This window comes from Oncorhynchus mykiss, chromosome 19 (genome assembly GCF_057628025.1).
Source record: "Oncorhynchus mykiss isolate SJ-2025 chromosome 19, ASM5762802v1, whole genome shotgun sequence".
NCBI classification, from domain to species: Eukaryota; Metazoa; Chordata; class Actinopteri; order Salmoniformes; family Salmonidae; genus Oncorhynchus; species Oncorhynchus mykiss.
In genome coordinates, this window is record NC_143040.1 from 11,177,501 (window position 1) to 11,197,508 (window position 20,008).

A 20,008-nucleotide genomic window follows, 5' to 3' on the forward strand; every position below is an offset into this window, starting at 1 on the left:
CTCTATCTATCATTATCTTCTGTCTCCTCTCCACACACCCCCCTCTATCTATCATTATCTTCTGTCTCCTCTCCACACACCCTCCTCTATCTATCATTCTCTTCTGTCTCCTCTCCACACACCCCCCTCTATCTATCATTATCTTCTGTCTCCTCTCCACACACCCTCCTCTATCTATCATTCTCTTATGTCTCCTCTCCACACCCCCCCTCTATCTATCATTATCTTCTGTCTCCTCTCCACACACCCTCCTCTATCTATCATTCTCTTCTGTCTCCTCTCCACACACCCCCCTCTATCTATCATTATCTTCTGTCTCCTCTCCACACACCCTCCTCTATCTATCATTCTCTTATGTCTCCTCTCCACACCCCCCCTCTATCTATCATTATCTTCTGTCTCCTCTCCACACACCCTCCTCTATCTATCATTCTCATATGTCTCCTCTCCACACCCCCCCTCTATCTATCATTATCTTCTGTCTCCTCTCCACACCCCCCTCTATCTATCATTATCTTCTGTCTCCTCTCCACACCCCCCCTCTATCTATCATTATCTTCTGTCTCCTCTCCACACCCCCCCTCTATCTATCATTCTCTTCTGTCTCCTCTCCACACCCCCCCTCTATCTATCATTATCTTATGTCTCCTCTCCACACCCCCCCTCTATCTATCATTATCTTATGTCTCCTCTCCACACCCCCCCTCTATCTATCATTATCTTATGTCTCCTCTCCACACCCCCTCTCTATCTATCATTCTCTTATGTCTCCTCTCCACACACCCCCCTCTATCTATCATTCTCTTCTGTCTCCTCTCCACACCCCCTCTCTATCTATCCATACGCTTCTCTGTCCACTGCACTTCTCTTATCTTTTGTCCCCTCTACCTTTCTCCTCTCCTCTCCCTTCTTCCATCCCTCTCCCCTCTCTCTATCTCCACACCCGACCAACTTTTCCTTTGTCGCACCACCCCTTCTCTCTCCCTCCCTCTCCCCTGGCTCTCCCTCTCTCCCTCCCCCTGGCTGTCTCTCCCTCCCTCCCTCCCCCTGGCTGTCTCTCCCTCCCTCCCCCCTGGCTGTCTCTCCCTCCCTCCCCCCTGGCTGTCTCTCCCTCCCAACCCCTGGCTGTCTCTTCCTCCCTCCCCCCTGGCTGTCTCTCCCCCTGGCTGTCTCTCTCTCCCTCCCTCCCCCCGGCTCTCTCCCTCCCTCCCTCCCCCTGGCTGTCTCTCCCTCCCTCCCCCTGGCTGTCTCTCTCCCTCCCCCCCTGGCTCTCTCTCTCCCTCCCTACCCCCTGGCTGTCTCTCTCTCCCTCCCTCCCCCTGGCTGTCTCTCTCTCCCTCCCTCTCCCCTGGCTCTCTCTCTCTCCCTCCCTCCCCCTGGCTCTCTCTCCCTCCCTCCCCCTGGCTGTCTCTCTCTCCCTCCCTCCCCCTGGCTCTCTCTCCCTCCCTCCCCCTGGCTCTCTCTCCCTCTCTCCCCCATCAGGATCATCCAGATAGGCCTGAGGTGCCATGGCTGTCAGAGTTTACCTGGCAGACATGCTGTGAGCTGGAGGACACGCTGCCCTGCTTCAACGGCATCAAGAGAGAGATCACCGCCACACCCATCTCTATAAAACTAGGTAGAGTAGTAACACAGCTAAAATAACCTAGACACCCATCTCTATAAAACTAGGTAGAGTAACACACAACTAAAATAACCTAGACACCCATCTCTATAAAACTAGGTAGAGTAGTAACACACAGCTAAAATAACCTAGACACCCATCTCTATAAAACTAGGTAGAGTAGTTACACACAGCTAAAATAACCTAGACACCCATCTCTATAAAACTAGGTAGAGTAACACACAACTAAAATAACCTAGACACCCATCTCTATAAAACTAGGTAGAGTAGTAACACACAGCTAAAATAACCTAGACACCCATCTCTATAAAACTAGGTAGAGTAACACACAACTAAAATAACCTAGACACCCACCTCTATAAAACTAGGTAGAGTAACACACAACTAAAATAACCTAGACACCCATCTCTATAAAACTAGGTAGAGTAACACACAACTAAAATAACCTAGACACCCATCTCTATAAAACTAGGTAGAGTAACACACAACTAAAATAACCTAGACACCCATCTCTATAAAACTAGGTAGAGTAACACACAACTAAAATAACCTAGACACCCATCTCTATAAAACTAGGTAGAGTAGTAACACACAGCTAAAATAACCTAGACACCCATCTCTATAAAACTAGGTAGAGTAACACACAACTAAAATAACCTAGACACCCATCTCTATAAAACTAGGTAGAGTAACACACAACTAAAATAACCTAGACACCCATCTCTATAAAACTAGGTAGAGTAACACACAACTAAAATAACCTAGACACCCATCTCTATAAAACTAGGTAGAGTAGTAACACACAGCTAAAATAACCTAGACACCCATTTCTATAAAACTAGGTAGAGTAGTAACACACAGCTAAAATAACCTAGAGATTACCACTAGGTAGAGTAGTAACACAGCTAAAATAACCTAGAGATTACCACTAGGTAGAGTAGTAACACAGCTAAAATAACCTAGAGATTACCACTAGGTAGAGTAGTAACACACAGCTAAAATAACCTAGAGATTACCACTAGGTAGAGTAGTAACACAGCTAAAATAACCTAGAGATTACCACTAGGTAGAGTAGTAACACACAGCTAAAATAACCTAGAGATTACCACTAGGTAGAGTAGTAACACAGCTAAAATAACCTAGAGATTACCACTAGGTAGAGTAGTAACACACAGCTAAAATAACCTAGAGATTACCACTAGGTAGAGTAGTAACACAGCTAAAATAACCTAGAGATTACCACTAGGTAGAGTAGTAACACAGCTAAAATAACCTAGAGATTACCACTAGGTAGAGTAGTAACACAGCTAAAATAACCTAGAGATTACCACTAGGTAGAGTAGTAACACACAGCTAAAATAACCTAGAGATTACCACTAGGTAGAGTAGTAACACACAGCTAAAATAACCTAGAGATTACCACTAGGTAGAGTAGTAACACACAGCTAAAATAACCTAGAGATTACCACTAGGTAGAGTAGTAACACAGCTAAAATAACCTAGAGATTACCACTACCTTGTAATCTGCTAATGATGTCAATGTCAATGCTAATGATGTCAATGGGAACACACACTCTTCTGCCTAGCTACAGAAGTAGATGAATATTGGAGTGTGTGTTCCCAGGTCGTCTGGAAGTGTGTTTCAACCCAGAGAACTGGCAGGGCTACGTGTCTGACTCCCAGCTGCCTCCCTACTCAGAGGAGATGTCTGAAGAAGAGAAGGAAAAGGCAAACGGGGTCAGGGGTCACTGGGATCAGAGACTGGGGGCCTTCCAGAAACTGGTGCTCATCAAGAGCTTCATGGAGGAGAAGGTAGTGGGGGTTGTTGGTGTGCGTGTGTGCGTGTGCGTGTGTGTGTGTGCGTGCGTGTGTGCGTGTGTGCGTGCACGTGTGTGTGTGTGTGTATCAGTCTGCTTGTGATGGTGAAAGGGCTGGCAGTTTTCTTGGCATCTCTCTCATTGTATGTTGTATATCAACGGTCATATTTGATAGAAGTTGCCCTTCAGGTCACACAGCGATATTTGCAGTTATGTTCATCCATCCGTTTTATTTAGGGTGTGTTCTTAAATTCAATCTGGAGTGCCAGAGTGTGGTCTGAGCGTTGTCCGATTGTACGTTGGTAAATCCAGAGCGTTTGGCTCTCGGAGCGTTCAGAGCGCATACTGGACGCTCTGGCGCGAGGACTAGGTTTGAGCTGAGCGTTCTGACCTCACAACTATCGTCAACCACCCAAGCTAACTGGCTAACGTTGGCTAGCTGGCTAGCTACTTCCAGACACATAATGAGAGAACACCTCACTCTGACCGTTTTCCTTGAGCTAGCAGAGCTGGTTAGGCTGTTTTCATGTTATCCTGAGTGTTGGTGACTGTAACTGTGCTGCTGGCAACATTTTAATGATGTTTTTTTGCCAACGTTTGCTGACGGCGGCCATATTCAGCTGGTGTTGAACGTTTGTAAATGCAGTTATTCTGCTCTCTGAAACTCTCAGAGGAGAATACTCTGGAATCAGAGTAGATAGCCAGAGGGAGTTGACTTACTCTCCCGGCCACTCTCCCTCCCTCCCTCTAGGTGGTGTTTGCGGTGACAGAGTTTGTGATCGTGAGCCTGGGGAAACAGTTTGTAGAGAACCCTCCTGTTGACCTGGCCACTCTCTACAGTGACATGTCTCCCCCCACCCCCCTGGTCTTCATCCTCAGTACCGGATCAGACCCCATGGGAGCCTTCCAACGCTTCGCCAAGGAGAGGGGATACCTGGACAGGTGAGGGGGTGGGACAGCAGGAGGAAGGAGGAGAAGGGGGAGGGAGGGAGGGGTAGTTGGGTACCCCTGTCCCCCTCTCAGACTGTTCCCCTCTCTATGTCCGTCCCCTGCATCTCAGTATTAACAACTTGTCCTTCTTTCGCATCATGTGTCCAGGTTTGGCTGGTGTTGTCCGGGTTAAGGGAGGGTTTGGCTGCTGTAGGCCGTCATTGTAAATAAGAATTTGTTCTTAACTGACTTGCCTAGTTAAATAAAGGTTAAATGAAAAGTAAATCAATACTAATCTCTCTCTAGGTCAGGGTCCTCTCTGTCTCTCAGTATTAACTATGTCTCTCAGTATTAACTCTCTGTCTCTCAGTATTAACTCTGTCTCTCAGTATTAACTCTCTGTCTCTCAGTATTAACTCTGTCTCTCAGTATTAACTCTCTGTCTCTCAGTCTGTCTCTCAGTATTAACTCTCTGTCTCTCAGTATTAACTCTCTGTCTCTCAGTATTAACTATCTGTCTCTCAGTATTAACTCTGTCTCTCAGTATTAACTCTGTCTCTCAGTATTAACTCTCTGTCTCTCAGTATTAACTCTGTCTCTCAGTATTAACTATCTGTCTCTCAGTATTAACTCTGTCTCTCAGTATTAACTCTCTGTCTCTCAGTCTGTCTCTCAGTATTAACGCTCTGTCTCTCAGTATTAACTCTCTGTCTCTCAGTATTAACTCTCTGTCTCTCAGTCTGTCTCTCAGTATTAACTCTCTGTCTCTCAGTATTAACGCTCTGTCTCTCAGTATTAACTCTCTGTCTCTCAGTATTAACTCTCTGTCTCTCAGTATTAACTCTCTGTCTCTCAGTATTAACTCGCTGTCTCTCAGTCTGTCTCTCAGTATTAACTATCTGTCTCTCAGTATTAACTCTCTGTCTCTCAGTATTAACGCTCTGTCTCTCAGTATTAACTCTCTGTCTCTCAGTATTAACTCTCTGTCTCTCAGTATTAACTCTCTGTCTCTCAGTATTAACTCTCTGTCTCTCAGTATTAATTATGTCTCTCAATATTAACTCTCTGTCTCTCAGTATTAACTCTCTGTCTCTCAGTATTAACTCTCTGTCTCTCAGTATTAACTCTCTGTCTCTCAGTATTAAGTCTCTGTCTCTCAGTCTGTCTCTCAGTATTAACTATCTGTCTCTCAGTATTAACTCTCTGTCTCTCAGTATTAACACTCTGTCTCTCAGTATTAACTCTCTGTCTCTCAGTATTAACTCTCTGTCTCTCAGTATTAACTCTCTGTCTCTCAGTATTAAGTCTCTGTCTCTCAGTCTGTCTCTCAGTATTAACTATCTGTCTCTCAGTATTAACTCTCTGTCTCTCAGTATTAACACTCTGTCTCTCAGTATTAACTCTCTGTCTCTCAGTATTAACTCTCTGTCTCTCAGTATTAACTCTCTGTCTCTCAGTATTAACTATCTGTCTCTCAGTATTAACTCTCTGTCTCTCAGTATTAACTCTGTCTCTCTCTCCAGGGTGAGGTCTATCTCTCTAGGTCAGGGTCTCTCAGTATTAATCCTCTGTCTCTCTCTCCAGGGTGAGGTCTATCTCTCTAGGTCAGGGTCTCTCAGTGTTAATCCTCTGTCTCTCTCTCCAGGGTGAGGTCTCTCTCTCTAGGTCAGGGTCTCTCTCTCCAGGGTGAGGTCTATCTCTCTAGGTCAGGGTCTCTCAGTATTAACTCTGTCTCTCACTCCAGGGTGAGGTCTATCTCTCTAGGTCAGGGTCTCTCAGTATTAACTCTGTCTCTCTCTCCAGGGTGAGGTCTATCTCTCTAGGTCAGGGTCTCTCAGTATTAATCATCTGTCTCTCTCTCCAGGGTGAAGTCTATCTCTCTAGGTCAGGGTCTCTCAGTATTAATCCTCTGTCTCTCTCTCCAGGGTGAGGTCTATCTCTCTAGGGTGAGGTCTATCTCTCTAGGTCAGGGTCTCTCAGTATTAATCCTCTGTCTCTCTCTCCAGGGTGAGGTCTATCTCTCTAGGTCAGGTTCTCTCAGTATTAATCCTCTGTCTCTCTCTCTAGGGTGAGGTCTATCTCTCTAGGTCAGGGTCTCTCAGTATTAATCCTCTGTCTCTCTCTCCAGGGTGAGGTCTATCTCTCTAGGGTGAGGTCTATCTCTCTAGGTCAGGGTCTCTCAGTATTAATCCTCTGTCTCTCTCTCCAGGGTGAAGTCTATCTCTCTAGGTCAGGGTCTCTCAGTATTAATCCTCTGTCTCTCTCTCCAGGGTGAGGTCTATCTCTCTAGGGTGAGGTCTATCTCTCTAGGTCAGGGTCTCTCAGTATTAATCCTCTGTCTCTCTCTCCAGGGTGAGGTCTATCTCTCTAGGTCAGGGTCAGGGTCCTATAGCTGAGAAGATGATTCTGGAAGCTCTGAAGAGTGGTAACTGGATCTTCCTCCAGAACTGTCACCTGGCTGTGTCCTGGATGTTAGCCATGGAGGAACTTATCAAGACCTTCACTGAGCCGGGTCAGACACCCTAAACACACACACACACACCCTACACACATACACACCCTACATACAGACACCCTAAACACACACCACCTACACACAGACACACACACTGTAGACACACACACACACACACCCTACACACACACACACACACACACACACACACACACACACACCCTACACACAGACACACACACACACATAACCTAAACACAGACACCCTAAACACACACACACACTACACACACACCCCTGACACACACACCCTACACACACACCCTACACACACACACCCCTGACACACACACCCTACACACACACCCTACACACACACCCTACACACACACCCTACACACACACACACCATTTATATTGACCATATTCCCTACAGTATATGACATCCTAAGTCATAGAGGTAGGATGTAGGATTTGTTCTTAACTGACTTGCCTAGTTAAATAAAGGTAAAATAAAAAATAAATAAATAAAATAAAACAAAGTAGATGTCCTAACCGACTTGCCAAAACTATAGTTTGTTTACAATAAATTTGTGGAGTTGTTGAAAAAGGAGTTGTAATGACTCCAACCTAAGTGTATGTAAACTTCCGACTTCAACTGTATGTACCTGGGTATCAGGTGGTGTGAGGTGTTGCTGTGTGGTTTGGTCAGGACACAAGGTGAATGGGGATTTGAATGGCTCTCACACACACACCCTGCACCTGCGGCTGTCCTGTGCTGCTGGACCTCTCTACGACACGCTATGGACTGGACTGACCCTGTGTTTATGTCTACTGACTCATTCTGTCACCTCCTCCCTGTTAGACACGGTGATCCATGAGAACTTCAGGTTGTTCCTGAGCTCCATGCCCACCAAGGTGTTCCCTGTCACCGTCCTCCAGAACTCTGTCAAGGTAACACTCACCTTTACACTCTGTCACAGGACATAGAGACCTTCGATTCTACAACTCAAACTTAGGTTCTACTACTCCGTTTTAGATTCTGGAACTCTTAGTCTTAGAATATGAAACTCTGTCTTAGATGATGAAACTCAGTCTTAGGTTCTAGAATCTCAGTCTTAGGTTCTACAATCTCAGACTTAGTTCTACAACTCAGTCTTAGGTTCTAGAATCTCAGTCTTAGGTTCTAGGATCTCAGTCTTAGGTTCTACAATCTCAGACTTAGTTCTACAACTCAGTCTTAGGTTCTAGAGCATAATCTTGGATTGTCTAAATTGAAACAGTATTGGATTCTCAAGGCTCTGTTGAGATGTTTATGGATCCTCAGCAATTCCGTTATTTCCTGTTTGCGTCTTTGGACAGATTGTCCTTTCAACCTTAGCCACTCCTCTCAACCTTAGCCACTCCTCTCAACCTTAGCCACTCCTCTCAACCTTAGCCACTCCTCTCAACCTTAGCCACTCCTCTCAACCTTAGCCACTCCTCTCAACCTTAGCCACTCCTCTCAACCTTAGCCACTCCTCTCAACCTTAGCCACTCCTCTCAACCTTAGCCACTCTTCTCAACCTTAGCCACTCCGGACAGTGTTTCATATCCCTCACAGGGCCAACTCTAACAATGAGAGAGTGGTCCTGTCACACATGGCTTACACACACATGTAGGGCCATCGCTCTTTATAGACACATACACACGTGTGTGCTCACACACACCTAACCCATGTAATTGAGCGTGGGTGCATATCTATGTCTCGGAATTATCTGATTGGTATCCTTTTATTTCCACATATGTGTGTGGACGTCTGTGTGTCTGTGGACATCTGTGTGTCTGTGGACGTGTGTGTGTGTGTGCCGTGGACGTCTGTGTGTGTGTGTTTGTGTGTGTGTGCGTGCGTGCGTGCGTGCGTGGGCCAGGTGACCAACGAGCCTCCTAAGGGTCTACGTGCCAACGTGCGCCGGGCGTTCACTGAGATCACCAACAACTTCTTTGAGGAGCACATCCTGGGACGCCAGTGGAGGAAGATCATCTTTGGAGTCTGCTTCTTCCACGCCATCATACAGGTCAGAACACACACCTCCTACTGTAGTCATTATGTCAGAACACACACCTCCTACTGTAGTCATTATGTCAGAACACACACCTCCTACTGTATTCATTATGTCAGAACACACACCTCCTACTGTATTCATTATGTCAGAACACACACCTCCTACTGTAGTCATTATGTCAGAACACACACCTCCTACTGTATTCATTATGTCAGAACACACACCTCCTACTGTATTCATTATGTCAGAACACACACCTCCTACTGTATTCATTATGTCAGAACACACACCTCCTACTGTATTCATTATTTCAGAACACACACCTCCTACTGTAGTCATTATGTCAGAACACACACCTCCTACTGTAGTCATTATGTCAGAACACACACCTCCTACTGTATTCATTATGTCAGAACACACACCTCCTACTGTAGTCATTATGTCAGAACACACACCTCCTACTGTATTCATTATGTCAGAACACACACCTCCTACTGTATTCATTGTCTTTGTAACTGATGTTGAGATTGACAGTAGAATAAAAATGCTGAGTGTGTGTTGCAGGAGAGGAAGAAGTTTGGTCCTCTGGGTTGGAACATCCGTTATGAGTTCAACGACAGCGACAGAGAGTGTGCCCTGCTCAACCAGAACCTCTACTGTCAGACTGGTCACATACCCTGGGATGCTCTCATCTACATCACTGGTAGGACTGTGTGTGTGTCGTCCTCCCTGCCTGTCTCCCTCTTTGCCTGTCTCCCTGCCTGCCTCACTGTCTCCCTCCCTGCCTGCCTGTCTCCCTGCCTGCCTGTCTCCCTCCTTGCCTTTCTCCCTGCCTGCCTTACTGTCTCCCTTCCTCCTTGCCTGTCTCCCTGCTGGGTCCTCCATTATTCATCACAGTACTGCTGGCCACTGTGAGGTTCTGAGAGGTTTAGTAGCAGGGAAGACCCTGAGGTTCTGAAAGGTTTAGTAGCAGGGAAGACCCTGAGGTTCTGAGAGGTTTAGTAGCAGGGAAGACCCTGAGGTTCTGAGAGGTTTAGTAGCAGGGAAGACCCTGAGGTTCTGAGAGGTTTAGTAGCAGGGAAGACCCTGAGGTTCTGAGAGGTTTAGTAGCAGGGAAGACCCTGAGGTTCTGAGAGGTTTAGTAGCAGGGAAGACCCTGAGGTTCTGAGAGGTTTAGTAGCAGGGAAGACCCTGAGGTTCTGGGAGGTTTAGTAGCAGGGAAGGCCCTGAGGTTCTGGGAGGTTTAGCACCAGGGAAGACCCTGAGGTTCTGGGAGGTTTAGTAGCAGGGAAGACCCTGAGGTTCTGGGAGGTTTAGTAGCAGGGAAGACCCTGAGGTTCTGGGAGGTTTAGTAGCAGGGAAGACCCTGAGGTTCTGGGAGGTTTAGTAGCAGGGAAGACCCTGAGGTTCTGGGAGGTTTAGTAGCAGGGAAGGCCCTGAGATTCTGAGAGGTTTAGTAGCAGGGAAGATCCTGAGGTTCTGGGAGGTTTAGTAGCAGGGAAGACCCTGAGGTTCTGGGAGGTTTAGTAGCAGGGAAGACCCTGAGGTTCTGGGAGGTTTAGTAGCAGGGAAGACCCTGAGGTTCTGGGAGGTTTAGTAGCAGGGAAGGCCCTGAGATTCTGAGAGGTTTAGTAGCAGGGAAGATCCTGAGGTTCTGGGAGGTTTAGTAGCAGGGAAGACCCTGAGGTTCTGGGAAGTTTAGTAGCAGGGAAGACCCTGAGGTTCTGGGAGGTTTAGTAGCAGGGAAGACCCTGAGGTTCTGGGAGGTTTAGTAGCAGGGAAGACCCTGAGGTTCTGGGAGGTTTAGTAGCAGGGAAGGCCCTGAGATTCTGAGAGGTTTAGTAGCAGGGAAGATCCTGAGGTTCTGGGAGGTTTAGTAGCAGGGAAGGCCCTGAGATTCTGAGAGGTTTAGTAGCAGGGAAGACCCTGAGGTTCTGGGAGGTTTAGTAGCAGGGAAGATCCTGAGGTTCTGGGAGATTTAGTAGCAGGGAAGACCCTGAGGTTCTGGGAGGTTTAGTAGCAGGGAAGACCCTGAGGTTCTGGGAGGTTTAGTAGCAGGGAAGACCCTGAGGTTCTGGGAGGTTTAGTAGCAGGGAAGACCCTGAGGTTCTGGGAGGTTTAGTAGCAGGGAAGACCCTGAGGTTCTGGGAGGTTTAGTAGCAGGGAAGACCCTGAGGTTCTGGGAGGTTTAGTAGCAGGGAAGACCCTGAGGTTCTGGGATGTTTAGTAACAGGGAAGACCCTGAGGTTCTGGGAGGTTTAGTAGCAGGGAAGACCCTGAGGTTCTGGGAGGTTTAGTAGCAGGGAAGACCCTGAGGTTCTGGGAGGTTAAGTAGCAGGGAAGACCCTGAGGTTCTGGGAGGTTTAGTAGCAGGGAAGAGCCTGAGGTTCTGGGAGGTTTAGTAGCAGGGAAGACCCTGAGGTTCTGGGAGGTTTAGTAGCAGGGAAGACCATGAGGTTCTGGGAGGTTTAGTAGCAGGGAAGACCCTGAGGTTCTGGGAGGTTTAGTAGCAGGTATTGTTGTGAATTGTTAGACACTACTGTACTTTTGTAGCTAGGAACACAAGCATTTCTCTACACCTGCAATAACATGTGACCAGTAAAATTGGATTGATGTTTGACAGGGAGGAGTCCACATACACTACATTAAGAAAAGTATCTCTAAACTGACATGTTTTTCCCCTTTTTCAAATTTGACCTTCTAATTATGATTATACATCATTTAAAATATATTTTGGGGGATTACACGCTCCTGAGGCCAGATTTTATTTCATTGCTGATTTCTTCCATTAAGTTTTTTTCAGGCTTTGTAATGTTTGTTTAATTCCTCATTTAACCGTTCTTTGTATACAGAAACCATCCATTTGAAAATCATTGGGTGTTTAACCTAGCATGATATAGTTTTAAACATCCTGAATAAAAGTGTTCCTCTCTCACGTAGTGTAATAACTGAAAGGTAGACAGAAGGGTTTCCCCTGGGTTCCACCGTGTTCTGCATACTAAAGTTTAGAACCTCTATTAGAACCTTCCATTTACCCAGCAGACCCTCTGTTCCAGCTCCACTCTGTCTGTAATAGGAATGATTCCAAATGAGCACATGTGTTTTCCACAGCAGGTTCATGTGAAGTGGGTCGTGTTCATTAGGGAAATGACCGTAAAACCAACATGAGCATTTCTTCTGGAGGTAGCCCCTCCAGGTTTCTGTCCATGTTCTTCCTTTCAGTACCTAATGACTCCCCCCACCCTCCCCCTCTCTCCCCCCCAGGGGAGATAACCTACGGAGGCAGGGTGACTGATGCCTGGGACCAGCGCTGTCTCCGAACCATCCTCAAACGGTTCTTCTCTCCTGTCACCCTGGACCCAGGGTACACCTTCTCCACCTCAGGTGAAGACCACTGTGTGTGTGTGTGCGTGCGTGCAAATTTGTGTGTACAATTTGTGTGTACAAATGTTGCTGAATCTGAGAAATGGGGGAAAGGTGTGTCCTGTTGTGTGTGTGTTCAGTGAGATCTAACTGTTGGTATTCTGTCTGTGTGTGTTCAGTGAGATCTAACTGTTGGTATTCTGTCTGTGTGTGTTCAGTGAGATCTAACTGTTGGTATTCCGTGTGTGTGTGTTCAGTGAGATCTAACTGTTGGTATTCTGTGTGTGTGTTCAGTGAGATCTAACTGTTTGGTATTCTGTGTGTGTGTGTTCAGTGAGATCTAACTGTTGGTATTCTGTGTGTGTGTGTTCAGTGAAATCTAACTGTTGGTATTCCGTGTGTGTGTGTTCAGTGAGATCTAACTGTTTGGTATTCTGTGTGTGTGTGTTCAGTGAGATCTAACTGTTGGTATTCTGTGTGTGTGTGTTCAGTGAGATCTAACTGTTGGTATTCTGTGTGTGTGTGTTCAGTGAGATCTAACTGTTGGTTTTCTGTGTGTGTGTGTTCAGTGAGATCTAACTGTTGGTATTCTGTGTGTGTGTGTTCAGTGAGATCTAACTGTTGGTATTCTGTGTGTGTGTGTTCAGTGAGATCTAACTGTTGGTATTCTGTGTGTGTGTGTTCAGTGAGATCTAACTGTTGGTATTCTGTGTGTGTGTGTCAGGTGTCTACTTTGCCCCCGAGGCAGACAGACTGAGTGACTATAACAGGTACATAGAGAACCTTCCTCTCATAGACGACCCTGAGATCTTTGGTATGCACGAGAACGCCAACCTCGCCTTCCAGGTTAGACACTTCACTCTGCTTATATATTCTCACCTTTATCTCAGTGGGCTAATGCTGGCTTGGGGACAACTAACTATACAGTACCTAATTCAAATTTGTTTTCGACAGATTTTGTTCATGTACTGTCTGAAAATAAGAGGTCAGATCACTAATACAAAACATGTCTTTAGCCAGTTAAGAGGAGAACATTACCTTTGATGCTGACAACATGGATACATAATGTAGGCGTACATAGTCTGTGTCCTGTGGGGTACTTGTCATCCCTAAAACGGTGAGGTCCTGTCTGTCTGTACAGCGTCTGGAGACTATGACCCTGATCAACACCATCCTGGAGGTACAGCCTCGCTCGTCAGCCCGCGGCGGGGGCAAGAGCAACGACGAGATCGTCCACGAGCTGGCCGACTCCATCCTCGCCAAGATCCCGGGTGAGAGAGAGAGACGCACGTAAACACACACACACACACACACACACACGTCTCAGGCTTGATTTATTCTGGTGCTTTTATGGTTTGATGTTCGCTTTGGTTTGAAATTAAAGTTAGTCTAAACTCATTATAGTGTAGTTGAAGTCACTGTCTGATCTGTCTGCCTGTCTCTCTGTCTGTCTGTGTCTGTCTCTCTTTCTGACGGTCTCTATGTCTGTCTGTCTGTCTGATCTGTCTGTCTGTCTCTATGTCGGTCTGTGTCTGTCTCTCTTTCTGACTGTCTCTCTGTCTGTGTCTCTGTCGGTCTGTCTGACTGTCTCTCTTTCTGACTGTCTCTCTGTCTGTCTGTCTGACTGTCTCTCTGTCAGTCTCTCTTTCTGACTGTCTCTCTTTCTGTCTGTCTGTGTCTGTCTCTCTTTCTGACTGTCTCTCTGTCGGTCTCTCTGTCTGTCTGTCTCTCTTTCTGACGGTCTCTCTGTCTGTCTGTCTGTGTCTGTCTCTCTTTCTGACTGTCTCTCTGTCGGTCTCTCTGTCTGACTGTCTGTGTCTGTCTCTCTTTCTGACTGTCTCTCTGTCGGTCTCTCTGTCTGTCTGTCTCTCTTTCTGACTGTCTCTCTGTCTGTCTGTCTGTGTCTGTCTCTCTTTCTGACTGTCTCTCTGTCGGTCTCTCTGTCTGACTGTCTCTCTGTCTGTCTGTGTCTGTCTGTCTGTGTCTGTCTCTCTTTCTGACTGTCTCTCTGTCGGTCTCTCTGTCTGTCTGTCTGTCTCTCTTTCTGACTGTCTCTCTGTCGGTCTCTGTCTGTCTGTCTCTCTTTCTGACTGTCTCTCTGTCTGTCTGTCTGTGTCTGTCTCTCTTTCTGACTGTCTCTCTGTCGGTCTCACTGTCTGACTGTCTCTCTGTCTGTCTGTCTGTCTGTGTCTGTCTGTCTCTCTGTCTGACTGTCTCTCTATCTGTTTGTGTCTGATCTGTCTGACTGTCTCTCTGTCTGTCTGTGTCTGTCTGTCTTTGTCTGATCTGTCTCGGTCTGTCTCTCTGTCTGACTGTCTGCCTATGTCTGTCTGATCTGTCTCTGTCGGTCTGTCTCCTCAGAGTGTCTGGATATGGATGAGGCAGCAGAGGCTCTGTTTATTCGTGACGCCAACGGACGCCTCAACTCCCTCACTACCGTCCTCGGACAGGAAGTAGACCGCTTTAACAACCTGCTGCGGGTCCTCAGGGTGAGTCAGGGGTCAGGCATTAGAGGTCAGGGGTCAGGCATTAGAGGTCAGGGGTCCCAGTTGTCAGCCATTCATTTTTCAGTGTATTTAAATGCTGTGAAATCAGGAGATGATGATTGGTAATGGAAATGCATTGAAAAGGTCCTTGATGAAATGTTAGGACCTCTGAATCGGTCCATGGTTCCAGCTGCTGCCCCTAGGTCTCAATGGAAGGTCCCCAGAGGCATAGTGGAGGGACATACAGTGCATTCAGAATCTATTCACCCCTTGACTTTTTCCACATTTTGTTACAGCCATATTCTTTTTTTTTTTTGACCCCTTTTTCTCCCCAATTTCGTAGTATCCAATTGTTGTAGTAGCTACTATCTTGTCTCATCGCTACAACTCCCGTACGGGCTCGGGAGAGACGAAGGTTGAAAGTCATGTGTCCTCCGATACACAACCCAACCAAGCCGCACTGCTTCTTAACACAGCGCACATCCAACCCGGAAGCCAGCCGCACCAATCACAGAGGCCACAGCCACAGCCTTATTCTAAAATATATTACATTTAGTTTTTTCTCATCAATCTACACACAATATCCCATAAAGACAAAGCAACAAAAAAGTTAAAAAATGTTGGCTTTTAAAAAAACATTTTTTTTTACAAATACACGTCAAATTTACATAAGTATTCAGACCCTTTACTCAGTACTTTGTTGAAGCACCTTTGGCAGTGATTACAGCCTCCAGTCTTCCTGGGTATGTCGCTACAAGCTTGGCACACCTGTTTGAGTTTCTCCCATTCTCCTCTGCAGATCCTCTCAAGCTCTGTCAGGTTGGATAGGGAGCGTCACTGCACAGCTATTTTCAGATCTCTCCAGACATGTTAGATTGGGTTCAAGTCTGGGCTCTGGCTGGGCCACTCAAGGACATTCAGAGACTTGTCTCGAAGCCACTCCTGCATTGTCTTGTCTGTTTGCTTACTGTCGTTGTCCTGTTGGAAGGTGAACCTCGCTCTGGAGCAGGTTTTCATCAAGGATCTCTCTGTACTTTGCTCCGTTCATCTTTCCCTCGATCCTGACTATTCTCCCAGTCCCTGCCGCTGAAAAACATCCCCACAGCATGATGCTGCCACCACCATGCTTCACCGTAGGGATGGTGCCAGGTTTCCTCCAGGCCAAAGTTCAATCTTGGTTTCATCAGACCAGAGAATCTTGTTTCTCATGGTCTGAGAGTTCTTTAGGTGCCTCTTGGCAAACTCCAAGTAGGCTGTCATGTGCCTTTTTACTGAGGAGTGGCTTCCACTTCCACTTGCCACTCTACTATAAAGGCCTGATTGGTGGAGTGCTGCAGAGATGATTGTCCATCTGGAAGGTTCTCCCATCTCCACAAAGGAACTCTAGAGCTGAGTGACCATCAGGTTCTTGGTCACCTTCCTGAACAAGGCCCTTCTCCCTGATTGCTCAGTTTGGCCAGGCAGCCAGCTCCAGGTAGAGTCTTGACGTTACAAACTTCTTCCATTATAGAATGATGGAGGACACTGTTCTTGGGGATCTTCAATGCTGCAGACAGTTGTTTTGTACCCTTCCCGAGACCTGTGCCTCCACACAATCCTGTCTCGGAGCTCTACGGTTTTTGCTCTGACATGCACTGTCAACTGTTGGTACCTTATATAGATCTCAAGCACAGGCGGTTGGTGGCACCTTAATTTGGGAGGATGGGCTCGTTGTAATGACTGGAACAGAATCAGTGGAATGGTACCAAATACACAAATACATCCGTGTGTGTGATGCCATTCCATTTGATCCGTACCAGACATTATTATGATCCGTTCTCCCCTCAGCAGCCTCCACTGATCTCAAGGATGATCCATGGAAACAGGAAACAGGATGCACCGGAGCTCAATTTGAAGTTCATCGCAAAGGTTGAATACTTATGTAAATGTAATATTTCATTTTTTATATAATGTTTTGCAAACATTTCTAAAAACCTGTTTTCGCTTTGTCATTATGTGGTATTGTGTGTAGATTGATGAGGGGAAAATATAATTTGATCCGTTTTAGAATAAGGCTGTAACGTAACAACATGTGGAGAAAGGGAATGTGTTTTAATACTTTCAGAATAATCTGTATGTGTTTATAAGGACAGATGCTGCAGCCACATTGTTGGCAAACTGTTACTGCAGTGGTGACCTCTGGGTTTATGATGTTCTCTTGTGGATGTCTCAGATAAACACCCACAAACACTTCTCCTCACATTCAGCCTCCCTCCCTCCCCTCCCCTCCCTCCCTCCCTCCCTCCCTCCCTCCCTCCCTCCCTCCCTCCCTCCCTCCCCAGGTGTCTCTGGGTTTATGATGTTCTCTTGTAGATGGCTCAGATAAACACCCACAAACACTTCTCCTCACATTCAGCCTCCCTCCCTCCCCTCCCTCCCTCCCTCCCTCCCTCCCTCCCTCCCTCCCTCCCCAGGTGTCTCTGGGTTTATGATGTTCTCTTGTAGATGTCTCAGATAAACACCCACAAACACTTCTCCTCACATTCAGCCTCCCTCCCTCCCTCCCTCCCTCCCTCCCTCCCTCCCTCCCTCCCTCCCCCCCCTCCCCTCCCTCCCTCCCTCCCTCCCTCCCTCCCCTCCCCTCCCTCCCTCCCTCCCTCCCCAGGTGTCTCTGGGTTTATGATGTTCTCTTGTAGATGTCTCAGATAAACACCCACAAACACTTCTCCTCACATTCAGCCTCCCTCCCTCCCTCCCTCCCTCCCTCCCTCCCTCCCTCCCTCCCTCCCTCCCTCCCTCCCTCCCTCCCTCCCTCCCTCCCTCCCTCCCCAGGTGTCTCTGGGTTTATGATGTTCTCTTGTAGATGTCTCAGATAAACACCCACAAACACTTCTCCTCACATTCAGCCTCCCTCCCTCCCTCCCTCCCCAGGTGTCTCTGGGTTTATGATGTTCTCTTGTGGATGTCTCAGATAAACACCCACAAACACTTCTCCTCACATTCAGCCTCCCTCCCTCCCCTCCCCTCCCCTCCCCTCCCCTCCCCTCCCCTCCCCTCCCTCCCTCCCTCCCTCCCTCCCTCCCTCCCTCCCCTCCCTCCCTCCCTCCCTCCCTCCCTCCCTCCCTCCCCAGGTGTCTCTGGGTTTATGATGTTCTCTTGTGGATGTCTCAGATAAACACCCACAAACACTTCTCCTCACATTCAGCCTCCCTCCCTCCCTTCCTCCCCCCAGGTGTCTCTGTGTACCCTCCAGAAGGCTATAGCAGGGCTGGTAGTGATGTCAGAGGAGATGGAGAGGATCTACACCAGTTTCCTCAACAACCAGGTTCCAAACCACTGGAGCACCTCAGCCTACCCCTCCCTCAAACCCCTGGCCAGCTGGGTTAAAGACCTGGCCCTCAGGACCTGCTTCATCGAGGTGACAGAGACATCTCTCTCTCATAGACACGTGTTGCTGTACAGTTGGGTCAATGAACCTCTCTTTAAGTCCTGAGTCAGACAATTTACCCCCAAAACCACTATTTGTGGACATATGTATCGATGTACTACGACACAGTGAAACACTATATTTACTTCTCTCAGACGTGTGTGGATGTTGTCAATACATCAGATGATAAGACTTGTGTGTTGTCATTACATCAGATGGGGAGACTTGTGTGTTGTCATTACATCAGATGGGAGACTTGTGTGTTGTCATTACATCAGATGGAAGACTTGTGTGTTGTCATTACATCAGATGGGGAGACTTGTGTGTTGTCATTACATCAGATGGGGAGACTTGTGTGTTGTCATTACATCAGATGGGAGACTTGTGTGTTGTCATTACATCAGATGGAAGACTTGTGTGTTGTCATTACATCAGATGGGGAGACTTGTGTGTTGTCATTACATCAGATGGGGAGACTTGTGTGTTGTCATTACATCAGATGATAAGACTTGTGTGTTGTCATTACATCAGATGGGAGACTTGTGTGTTTGTGTGTTGTCATTACATCAGATGGGAGACTTGTGTGTTGTCATTACATCAGATGGGAGACTTGTGTGTTGTCATTACATCAGATGGGAGACTTGTGTGTTGTCATTACATCAGATGATAAGACTTGTGTGTTTCTGTGTTGTCATTACATCAGATGGGAGACTTGTGTGTTGTCATTACATCAGATGGAAGACTTGTGTGTTGTCATTACATCAGATGATAAGACTTGTGTGTTGTCATTACATCAGATGATAAGACTTGTGTGTTGTCATTACATCAGATGATAAGGCTTGTGTGTTGTCATTACATCAGATGGGATGACTTGTGTGTTGTCATTACATCAGATGATAAGACTTGTGTGTTGTCATTACATCAGATGGGAGACTTGTGTGTTGTCATTACATCAGATGGGAGACTTGTGTGTTGTCATTACAACAGATGGGAAGACTTGTGTGTTTGTGTGTTGTCATTACATCAGATGGGAAGACTTGTGTGTTGTCATTACATCAGATGGGGAGACTTGTGTGTTGTCATTACATCAGATGGGAAGACTTGTGTGTTGTCATTACATCAGATGATAAGACTTGTGTGTTGTCATTACATCAGATGGGAGACTTGTGTGTTTGTGTGTTGTCATTACATCAGATGGGAAGACTTGTGTGTTGTCATTACATCAGATGGGGAGACTTGTGTGTTGTCATTACATCAGATGGGAAGACTTGTGTGTTGTCATTACATCAGATGATAAGACTTGTGTGTTGTCATTACATCAGATGATAAGACTTGTGTGTTGTCATTACATCAGATGGGAAGACTTGTGTGTTGTCATTACATCAGATGGGAAGACTTGTGTGTTGTCATTACATCAGATGGGAAGACTTGTGTGTTTGTGTGTTGTCATTACATCAGATGATAAGACTTGTGTGTTGTCATTACATCAGATGGGAAGACTTGTGTGTTGTCATTACATCAGATGGGAGACTTGTGTGTTTGTGTGTTGTCATTACATCAGATGGGGAGACTTGTGTGTTGTCATTACATCAGATGGGAAGACTTGTGTGTTGTCATTACATCAGATGGGAAGACTTGTGTGTTGTCATTACATCAGATGGGAAGACTTGTGTGTTGTCATTACATCAGATGGGAAGACTTGTGTGTTTGTGTGTTGTCATTACATCAGATGGGAAGACTTGTGTGTTGTCATTACATCAGATGGGAGACTTGTGTGTTTGTGTGTTGTCATTACATCAGATGGGATACTTGTGTGTTGTCATTACATCAGATGGGAGACTTGTGTGTTTGTGTGTTGTCATTACATCAGATGGGAAGACTT

The 20,008-nt window shown here is 46.6% G+C and overlaps 1 protein-coding gene across 1 annotated transcript in view; it reads left to right on the forward strand.

Moving 5' to 3' along the window:
• Window positions 1-20,008, forward strand: part of LOC149974977 (dynein axonemal heavy chain 6-like) — a 129,339-nt gene that overhangs the window by 96,026 nt on the left and 13,305 nt on the right. The window contains exons 53-64 of the mRNA XM_090209550.1: window positions 1,483-1,618; window positions 3,249-3,436; window positions 4,193-4,383; window positions 6,723-6,883; window positions 7,692-7,780; window positions 8,737-8,883; window positions 9,436-9,574; window positions 12,136-12,255; window positions 12,959-13,080; window positions 13,376-13,505; window positions 14,596-14,723; window positions 17,932-18,117. Coding sequence (XP_090065676.1) covers window positions 1,483-1,618; window positions 3,249-3,436; window positions 4,193-4,383; window positions 6,723-6,883; window positions 7,692-7,780; window positions 8,737-8,883; window positions 9,436-9,574; window positions 12,136-12,255; window positions 12,959-13,080; window positions 13,376-13,505; window positions 14,596-14,723; window positions 17,932-18,117 — 1,737 coding nt within the window. The remainder of the gene's footprint in view (window positions 1-1,482; window positions 1,619-3,248; window positions 3,437-4,192; window positions 4,384-6,722; window positions 6,884-7,691; window positions 7,781-8,736; window positions 8,884-9,435; window positions 9,575-12,135; window positions 12,256-12,958; window positions 13,081-13,375; window positions 13,506-14,595; window positions 14,724-17,931; window positions 18,118-20,008) is intronic.